General features: G+C 44.9%; 1 protein-coding gene across 1 annotated transcript; it reads left to right on the top strand.

The window, feature by feature from the left end:
• Positions 1 to 238: 238 nt before the first annotated feature.
• On the top strand, positions 239 to 9,642 carry LOC112453059. Its single transcript, XM_025013606.1, has 3 exons — positions 239 to 385; positions 3,184 to 3,903; positions 9,586 to 9,642. The coding sequence occupies exons 2-3, from the start codon at positions 3,559 to 3,561 to the stop codon at positions 9,640 to 9,642; spliced, it is 402 nt and encodes a 133-aa protein (XP_024869374.1). The 5' UTR covers positions 239 to 385; positions 3,184 to 3,558.
• The last annotated feature ends 1,433 nt before the right edge of the window (positions 9,643 to 11,075 follow it).

Raw genomic sequence — 11,075 nt, 5'->3', positions numbered from 1 at the left:
CGTCTTCCGTGCGTGCGATCTCGCTCGCCCGCCGGGACCTGAAGCTGGCTGTCAACGAACGCGGGCGGCCGGATATATACCCTCGGGAGCTCGCCGCTCGGTCGCGAGACCTCGGTAGGGTCTCGAGCGAGCGAGAGTGAGAGAGAGAGAAAGAGGGACTCCAAGGGCCGAGCCAATCTCGAGAGAGGAACAGCGGCGGGAGGAAAGAGGTACGTCGCCTCCTCGGAGTGCGACGGGATTATTAAGGATCTCGCGTGTCCGTTCACGTGTCCCCCTCGGATTCCCACCTTGATCCCCTTTATTCGCGCGCGCGCGACCTCCGACGCGTAGGACACGCGTATAGACGCGAGAGATCGTCCCGCGCGCATGTGTGCGCGTATTGTACGTACGTGTGTGTGTGTGTGGGTGTGTGTGCGTGCGCGAATGCTGCGTGAATCAGCCGTGCGACGACGATGACGGCCGATCGACGGCATTTCGACCGTGCCGCTTCCTCTCGCTCGCGTCGTCGCCCGGTTGTTCCTCGATCGATACGCGGCCTCGCGGTGTCGAGGCTCTTTCGAGAAAGAGCGCGCGAGGGGGAGGGAGGAGAGGCTCGCCGTTCCCGACGAAAATAGCGAACGAGTCCTCTCTCTCGTTCTCTCTCTCTCCGTCTCTCCCTTTCTCTCGCGCGACGGTGTCCTTTGGCCGCGTTTCGCCCGGCATTATTTCACGTTGTCAAGTCGCGGAACGGATGCGCGAAGGGGGGGGGAGGGAAACGTGCGGAGGGGGAGACGGGAGGCCACCACGTTCGATCGAGGACGTTTCGCGTCGCCGGTAACATCGTCGGCGGGGATCGCCGGAACGGACGGACTCCCGTGCCCGTCGTCCGCGACGGGATCGCGATCTCGGGCAAGCGCGCGTTCGCAGCATCGGTCACCGGGACTTTAGAGAAACTCGATCACGTATCCTAGGTATTTTTGATTGGCCTGTGTACGTCGGTAGCTTGGATTTCCTCTCAATTTTGAGGTTATCCAGTTTGCACCAAGTTTCAAGATGTACACTCGTATTGTACTTGATCTCGATGAAAAGTAGAAACGCAGGTGCCCCTCGAATAACACGACGAATTTGTATGACGGTTGAATTGCACGGTAAAAATTTGTGACAACTCTTGAGTACTTGACGTGTACCGATGTACTTGAGTACTTGAGTTGCGTGTAGTTGGAGTAGCATGGTCACTCAATGAGAGAAATGCAAATACAAAATATTTAATAACATTCGACTTTATGCCCTCTTTTATACGATTGGTTTTTAAATAAAATTGTTATTTTTTAAAAGTTTGATAAATAATATAATGTTTGTGATAATAATCCCTCGGAATCAAATGCCTTCCACTTTATACGGATCTGGAGTATTGAATTGCACGGTTTTTATAAATAACGCGGAACGAATTAATTGTGTTATTCGAGATATGTTATTTTCCACGGGATTTGGAGGAATTTAGGTTTATTGATAGCAATTGAGCTTTTGATAGATGAGTTGATTTGCAAAATTCAACGCAATTTTGAATATCCATTTAAAATATTAATACTATTTATGAGGTACATAAATTGAGTAATTAAATAGAGAAGGAAAATTAATCAGTAGGGTCAGCACTAATTATCGTGATTAAACTTTAATAAGCTTCGTGGGAAGCATAGCAATGATAACACACTTCGATATAAGCGTTTGCTTTTACCATAATTAAGCTTCTCGATTACACAGAAAACAAAAAAATGTCCAATTCGACCACGATAGACATACGCCAAAATTATAATTTTTTATGCTAAGTTATTAGTGAGTCATCACACCGGTGATGCATGCAGAATTTTTATTTGTGTGCCATGTGCATCGCTCATGGTCTCAAGTCTCAACGTGTCATTCCTTACAACTAAACGCGTTATTCTGTACAGCAGCTGAGAAAAACGTATAATTAGGAATGAGATCAAGTTCAATACTCAAAAATCCAAGTTAAATCCAGTAATCAAGTTTCAGTTTCTTGGATTCGACTAAGAAATAATATTTTATACGTTGTATTTGCAAAGTAGCCGATTATCAGTTAGTTTCGAATTTTAGAATGAGTGCTTTATTCAGAGGTATAAGTAGCTTCTAAAATTCATGCTACTTATATTACGTCGTCGTCCTTATATTCTCAAACAAATATCAATTCCATTTATTCTATAATTAATTCAGTTATAATTATGTTTAGCTCCAGCTCGAAAATTTCCTGGAAGTCGCATTGTTATTTCGTCATCGACAAAAATGTCCAAACTCATCCTTTGTCTTTTAATTTGCACCCAGTTGCTTTTTAACACCCTCGCTGCCATGTGCATCACACCGGTGATGCATGCAGAATTTTTATTTGTGTGCCATGTGCATCGCTCATGGTCGCAACATGTCATTCCTCAAAACTAAATGCGTTATTCTGTACAGCAGCTGAGAAAAAACGTATAATTAGGAATGAGATCAAGTTCAATACTTAAAAATCCAAGTTAAATCCAGTAATCAAGTTTCAGTTTCTTGGATTCGACTAAGAAATAATATTTTATACGTTGTATTTGCAAAGTAGCCGATTACCAGTTAGTTTCGAATTTTAGAATGGGTGCTTTATTCAGAGGTGCTTATAAGTAGCTTCTAAATAATCGAATCTTACAAGTATTCGAGTACATTGTGTCATTGTAATTATAAGTATCATGTAAAATTGTAAGATAATGAAGAGATATACGTAATATATACATTTCTAAAGTACTCATAAAAGGTTCGAATATATTTCATCCAGATTCGAGTTTATTTTGTAAGTAACTCTTGTTTTTTTGGTATTCATAGAGAGTTCGAAACCACAGATTCTCGAACCTACTTGCAAGATACCGAATTCCATCACTAGTTATAATTCTTTTACGACGGCAGCGAGAGACCAAAAAGATGGGGAAGGAGAGGGGAAGAGCTTATTGGCTAACAGTCCCAACAGGACCGATGCTGTGAACCAAGGGCTTGCCGGAAATCCGTAAAGCCGGTATTCTCTCGTTTCGTGTGGGCTAATATTGCGATTAGAAGAACACCGGCGTGTGCATGTTGCGTGGGAAAACAAAATTCTCCGCGAAACACAAGCTTCTCGCATTCCTCACTCACTCACTCTCTCTCATTCCCGTGGCTCGTTTATCGTTGCAGATTTTGATCGATCCCGCGTCGTCTCGTCGACGAAAGAGTTCACGCCACGCGGCTGTGCGTAGTGCGTCACGTGCCTGTGTGTGCGAAATCGAGGAATAAGCCGAGGAAAGAGCGAGACGTGGACGCTTGACGCCGGATTAAGGATCAACGAGATCGGTGAAGTTACGCCAGTGTGTGAGAAAAGATCGCGGGGACTTTCGTCGCAAGAGAGAGAAAGAAAAGAAAAACTGCTGAAAGGAGAATACCTGGGCAGCGAGTTCGGTCGCCCTCGCAGAGTCGCATCGGCTATGACGAGGAGGACGGCGGGGAGTCGCGCTGATCGAGGTTCGTTGATTGAAGCCACGGATCCCGACGCGATCGTCATCATCCCGTTGAATGTGGAACACGATCTCGCGGCTCTTCGTTAAGGGCAGCAGCAAGACCGCGGGGGTGCAGGAAGAAGCCGCGTCGCCGCTGCCGACGACGACGACGACGGCAAAGGAGGACGAGCAGCAACAGCAACCGAAGCGCGCGTGCAACGGCGTCGCCGACGACGACGCGCCCGCCGACGGTACGAGCGCCGTCCATGTGTTCTACGACGCGGCGATGGATCGCGGCGCGAGTGCAGACGATCGACGCAGGCCTGCTGCCGCAACTGGTGCCGCGGCGGCGGCGTCGGCCGACCAGCAGTCCAGCGGAGGCGATTCCGAACACTTCTCCGACGCCTACGAGTCTCGCCAGGTAGGTCCCTCTGCCTCTTTTCCCTTCCGGGGATCGCCGAAATCAGAATGGACCCCCGAAGAACGTAGGGTTGTAATTATAATAGAAGCCTGAAAAGGCTCGTTGGGCCTTGTGAACCTTGGAGAGGGATTCTCTGAAAAGAATTACCTGCGCGACTAATTCTGGATGAAACATGAGGCGTATAAAACACAGATGATAGGAATATAATACAATAATAAAATACTATAGTACTATAATAATAATTATTATACTTAGGAATATAATATGATAAGATACTCTAATAATAACAATAATTATATATAATTATAACAATACTTATTGTTAGGAATATAATATGATGAAAAATGACAATACTATAATACTATAATATAGTACATCATAAAATGGAACATAAACGGAGCATACGTCGGATATCGAGACTGCGCGAGAAGGGACGTCTTCAAGTGCAGCAAATGGATTTTTTGATGAATTTATTATAGGGCTCGTGATAAAGATTATTTTCATCGCGGGACGCGGGACACTCGCGTTCCTCCTCGTAGCCGTGTGTCCGAAGACGTTCGTCACGTGTGGTATTTGCAGGATGGACCGTGCCCGGCAGTAAAGCTATTCTCGAGCTGTGTGACGAGTATGGCGTTCGTTTCCTGCGCCGCAATGTTATTTACTGCGCGATAAAACTTGCCGGCGTTTCACCTGCGCACGCGGACGCCGCGGCGTCTTCGACGAATCATGCGACCCAACACTCTAATTATCTCTTTAATTGCCCCGTTAATTCCGAGCGAGATCGTGCGTCTCGAGAGAGCCACTCTTGGGCTCTCGTATAAATTCGCCGACGGAGATTTTTATGTGAATAGCTTCGGTTTTCAGGGAATTTCGTATCGATCGCTCGGTAATACGGCTTCGTTTATTGACCCGAAAGAGCTTTATTTCTAAGCCTGTTTAATTGTAAGTCTGCATGGTGCAATTGAACTTTTTATTTATAAGAGAGTCTAGGCCTTTTTTTATTTTTCAAACATATTCATATCTTTATACATTATACAAAAGATTTCTTTATTCTCTTATCACTTTGAAAATACAGTACTATTATGCGGAGAAATTATATTTTAACATATCATCTGTTATTTACTTTTATTTTATGTTTAAAATTCTTCGATCAACATCACGCGGGATATCAAATTCGCGCTTTCTTTGCACGCTGTTGCGCTAGTCGCTTAGCTAATTTCTCACCGTCACAAGATTTAACGTTCTTTTTGTTCCGTTAATTCTGGCAGACGGCCCGCGCAATCCGCACCGATGAACAATCGATATCTGGCCATGCTCAAGCGGCCTCGTTATCGACGATCACGCTTGGCACACGTTCAACGAGTATCATTTAAGTCATTTTAGTCGGTCTAGCTTCCAGACAAAATTGTATTGCCGACAGCATTGTAAAAAAGCCGCTGTGGAAGTAAAGTACCTATAAACTATACATTTGCAAATATACCGGATATAGATTTATCAAGCAGATTCCATAAATATTATACAAAGCATAATTTCCATAAATGTTGTATAAAATATTGCACACTAGAATAGCAATCTAGCTACTCTGAGGGATATATAAATATTATACAAAGCATAATTTCCATGAATGTTATATAAAATATTGCACACTAGAATAGCAATCTAGCTACTCTGAGGGATCGGCATGAAGAGAAATTTACTGGAGTAACGCATAACGCGTAAACTGGTTTCCTTCTCTCGTTTCTGGAAAGCAAGGTCGTTCCTGTTGCGTGGCGAACGATCGTATTTATCGCAATTCCTTATTTATTTTTTGTATTTCTGTAAGCTGTGTCGATCCGTCACGATCCGAGGGAAGCTTCGCGATCGTTCTGAAAGTAAACGCATCGGCAGCGGCGCGTTTTTACTCCGCGTTGCCGGCGGTGATAGGAGAAGAGCCGATCTTATCGCCGCGCGTGCTTGCTCTCGAGTGCGATCCCGTCTCGATCGTTTCCGTCGATTAATGTACTGGAAACTAATACGCCTAATTTAAGGCGTGTCGCTGAGGACTTCTCCTCCTCCTGCTTTTCTAGCGCAAGAGCGGACGAGCTCCCGCATTCCTCACCGTAATAGGCGGTGCAATTATCAAACGTGCATCAAGACACGCGCTGCAACACGCGCGTGTGCGCGCGGAGCCGTGCAATTAGCCGCTGTGGTTTCTCGCGCATTATACACGTTCCGATTTCTACGTCCACTGAAAACATTCACGAAAAATACGAACTATCCTTAGGTTTTGCATATCGCGTCCAATTACCGTTGTAAAAATTATCTCCACATTTCTGCAAGCCGATGCGAATTCAATCATTTGGTTGAAAGTGAAACGAACGTTTAACGAACGTACAGCAATCTATTTCGTCTCTTTCTCCCTCTGTTCATTTAATAGTGAAATTATAAAGATCTTGTCTTTCAGAAAGAGACAATTACTGAAAAAAATAATACCTATTTAATGTAATGAGAAAAGAACCTAATGGAAAATGATATGCGCTAATCCCGTTTAAAAATGATTTTGTTGTATCTTTGACCAAACTGACATTTAATACTCAATTAACTAAATGTCAGTTTGGTCAAAGATACAACCTGTCTTAATTTAAAATATTTGAAAAATTTTATTACATTACAATTAAAAATTTCAAATTAATTGAGGTTTAATAAATCTCACCTTAGTAATCATGCTACATATATTTTCACCTTGGTAGCGTCGGATTAAAACGATTATTGAGATGCCGATGCACGTGTATAAGCACCCGGTGCGCTACTGATCTTGAAATATCGATCAGTCGACCGATCCAGATCGCATTCAGTCACGACAATTTAGCCCGAGACACCTGCATTCACATTACGGACGACGGAGAAAGACCGAGGCCTCGCTACGTGCCTTGACGGCTCCTTTTAGAGTAATTACAACGACCATGACACATACTCGGAAACGATTAATACCGCGAACAAAGCGTGTGCGTAGTAGAGCTTCTACTTTTGCGCGTAAAACTTTTTAGCTATGCGTATGCATTGCTGTTATTTACAGCTGTATATTTACAGCTAATTTTGCATTAGAAATATCTGTCGGTTGCGAAGGTATATTTGGCATTTCTATTCTCACTTCAATGTTTAAAAACGTTTAAAACCGCAATGTCGCTGGTACATCGTATATTTTACGTAATAATAACAACACGTTGTTCCGTGCTCGAACGGGCGCCTTTAAAAAGCATTATAGGTAATCGGTGAAAGTGACGCGCTGCTCGCACCTGGGCAACAACTTCGAAGCCGTTTTCGAAATCGCGCAGATAGGGAAATGCCGATGTGGGTGGCGAGTCGAAAGCGGGAGTTCCCATGCGATCAAGCACAGCACCGTATTCACGACGTCGTATTAAATTATTAAAGACACTTGAATGCTCGTTAATTTATCGTTCGCGGAAGGTTTTCTCTTCTTTATTATTTTAAACACTCCTACGAGAGTCCCAGGCAACGTTGTGCCCCCCGATGCCATGGATAAACCGGCCTCGCAAAAGACGGAGGCGTCGCCGGGAGCATGAGATAGGTTGTCGCTGCGTCACACGTCTCTGCCTTTACGACGCTTAACGGCAACGTCCTTCGCCAGAGAGCAAGTAATCCAATATATACACCGTGAGAAAATAAGCCCAGCTCGCTTTGTGTGCGACAGCGGTACATTGTTTCGCATTGTCGGATGCTTTCTACGAAAGGAAACGCGCACGGGCGCTTTCCACGATCAATTCTCTCGCTCGCTCAGTCACTGGGTAACTTCGCATGCCCGTTTTTGAGAAAGTTTCCGCAAAGTTTTGCCCTTCTCTCCCTCAAGTACGCGAGTGAGATGGAATGAAATTGTTTCATTTGTACAGAAGTCGCGAAGACTTCGCCACCTTATTTTTATCGACGCGCGTCATCTCGCGAGAGAATTATTCGTTTAATTAAACTGTTCTGTGCGATGTTTCGAGATGCAACTGTGCAATTTTGAGCGCGCCTGTTACGCGATGTATTTAGTCTCTCGCACTACATTCGCGGCGCGCCTTTCGCTGAAGCATTCATAATTATCGTGTTTATTGTCTTTTCGAGAGCACGATTTTCAGGGCGAAAGTAATTATGCGGCGAAATAATGCACTCGTCTTGCTGCTTTGAATTAAGAATATTCAACAATGTAAAGATTCCTCCTCAAGCTTTAGCTAGAATTAGAACATCTCTAACAGATGATCCTTCCTCGACACGCTTGATTTAGCATTTAAAACGCCGTGTAAATTAGCGGGATTACATTTCTAAAATTAGAAGGACGTGATTATGTCGAGGGTGTATTCACTTAAGAGGATTCCGAAGCGTAATTATATTTTAAGGGAGAGAAAAAGGACTAGTCGTTCTTTTGTCCCCCGGGTCGAGAAGGGAGACCCGGCTTTCGCAGGGTGAGGGTCAATCACGTTGGGCTCGAGGGACCCAGCGATGCGCAATGTGCTCGATTCGCTACCGCGTGCGTGTGCGTTCGCGTGGGCGTGCGTTCGTGATGGGTAAGTACGAAACGCAGCCAGCTGACTCACTCGTGCGAGTGCCGAGAGTCTCTCTTGCGCTCTCGACGGAACCCAAAGCCGCGCGCCGCCGATTCGCTCGTAGTGCGGCCTCGCGCTCGGAACCGACAGCGCGCTGTTCCCCGGTGTTCCTTGATGAATGGATATCCGAATCGACTGTTACGTTCGACGCGCCGCAGTCCGAATTGGTTCTCCGGCGGGACGCGTGCCGTCGTGATCGATGATGACGTCGACCGACGAAGAAAATTAAGTTATTCGCGAAGGAAAAGTTGGCTTTTGCGGCAATATGAGCCGTCAAAAGTGTATTTTAGCGGAGACTCTTAAGAGCTGACGAGGAAAGACAGATTTTACGGGAAAGAAAGTGCGAATATAGCCGGCAATCGAGAATTTTGCGCGTGGAAAACGCAAACTGTTTATAATGCACTCGGCGGATCCGGAATGCATATGCGTGTCTCAAGGATTTCTTTCTCACGCGAACAATCGTGTACATCGCGCGTGTACATTCGCGGAGTGATTCGTCATCTCGGAAGTGCGTATCGATCGCGATTCTCGCTTCGTTATCTCCATTCTCGGGATCTATAGCCTATAGCCGCGGTATTGTGCAAGTCATAGAGCGTTCGCTGCAATTGGCGCTATAACTTCTTCATGACGCTCCGAAGGACCGAGGGGATTGTGTGTGTGAAAACAAAACGACCGCTTCCCCCCCACGAAGGTGTCGGGGATTCCATCGTCGATCGAAGACAGATGTTGGACTCGCGCCACAAGAAAATTATCAGGAAGAAGGGAGCGATGCATTCTCCCGATGCAGCTGCAGTTGTCGTGCGACCGTTGCCGAACGTTGCTTCGCGTCCTGCGTTAATGTTAATTATTAACTAGAAAATAGAGAAATAGCGGAGAAAAAGGGGAAAGCGGGGCGTCGACGACGACGACGAGCTGAATATTATTATGTTACTAATAATGTCGCTCCGCGAAGTCGGTCGCCGAAATTAAATTCATTCGCCGCGGCTCTGTCGGACGCTTTCCCGGAAGCGAATGCCGCGCATGCCGAAGTTTCGCGAGAGGAGACACCGCGGAGATTAATAACTTGCAAGACTGTATGATACGGAGTCACGACGAAATTCAGTCAGGAGATAATCCCGAGATGATACTGGATTGCGAGACCGTGGATGAGTCGAAATGACTAGTGTATGTACTGTTTACACGGTGCGTTTTTTTTTACCATCGGATCAAATCTCTATTCGTCGATGAGGAATAGATCGGAAAAATTGTCATCGGCAAAAATCTGAGGAGGTGCGATGCATTGAATCCCTGCAATTCGGATTCAACCTGAGGCACGCATATAAGTACGGAGAGACGCGGGAGAAGTTTTACGAGGAGAGGCACATTGTCGAGAAAAGGCAAGGATGGCGAGTGAGGTGATGCTGGCGCCCACGCCAGCGACGTCCATACGGGAGATGGACGACGTCAGGGATATGGTTAGAAACGCGACCGTCACCACGATTTACGTAAGTCGGTCTCTTCATAAGTCGCGCTACATTGTGCCGCGCAATCGGTATTCAGAATATTATTCCACTTCTCCTGATTTATATTGTCCGCACGAAAAGCGTTCTTCTGACCTAACTAATGGAATGAATATATATGCATATACGCTACGTAAAGAATTACAGGTAACCCTCGAGTAATATATGGTACTTGACTTGCGCGGAGCCTCGAATAGCATGGTAAAAAATTGTGACTACCTTTGAATAATAACACGGTACTTGAGTTGCACGAATTTTGAGTCACTCAATGAAAGAAATACGCATACGTAGATGCATAGCTACCGTAGAACTTGTTATGTTTTAAAAGTTTTTTTTTTTTTTTTTTAAATAATTTCTCGAAATCCAGTACCCAATTTATTATGTGGAGTCTTGAATTGCACGGTTTTCAATGATATGGAACTAATTAATCGTGTTATTCAAGAGTTTTACCTGTATAGAATTTTTGAAGGCGAGAAACTATCTTTGTGAAAGCATGCTAGAAATATGAGGGTTCGTAGAAAAGTTTTGAAAGCGAGAAATTATCTTTGTAGAAGCAGCTATAGAAATATGAAGTTTTTCCATAGGAAAGTTTCGGAACATCGTACCGTCGTAAATTTTTTTTCTAAATTTTTTATGGTTTAAATTAAAAAATGATATAATTTTTGGAAGCGAGAAACTCTGTGGAAGAGCGGCTAGAAATATGAAGCTTCTTGTACGAAAGTTTCGCAACGTTGTCGTATATATATTTTTTTTCTAAGCTTGTGGTTCGAACTTATTGGATGCTGTTTCTCGGACACGCAATGCTTTACCTGCGGTTTTGCGTGCGGGAGCACGTGCGCCGAGACATATCATAAGTTCGCGCGAATTAAGGCGCGAGACGGCAATAATCCGCGGTTATTTCATATACACGCTCTCAGCGGGACGAAGGACAATAGTGCCAAGGACAAGATTTCACTCCCGAACGCTAATCGAGTGATCGTCACGGGCGGTGAACAGTGATGGAGAGGAAAAACGCGCGTCGCCCGGAATTCGCGGCGTATACTTTCGATCTCGCGATACCATTTCGATGTCGATCCTCTTCGCGTCAAAGTTA

The sequence above is a fragment of the Temnothorax curvispinosus genome, unplaced genomic scaffold (assembly GCF_003070985.1).
Source record: "Temnothorax curvispinosus isolate PA1 unplaced genomic scaffold, ASM307098v1 QBEX01003967.1, whole genome shotgun sequence".
Lineage (NCBI taxonomy): Eukaryota > Metazoa > Arthropoda > Insecta > Hymenoptera > Formicidae > Temnothorax > Temnothorax curvispinosus.
The sequence above is the reverse complement of the archived record's forward strand: the minus strand, read 5'-3'. Positions and strand labels throughout refer to the sequence as shown.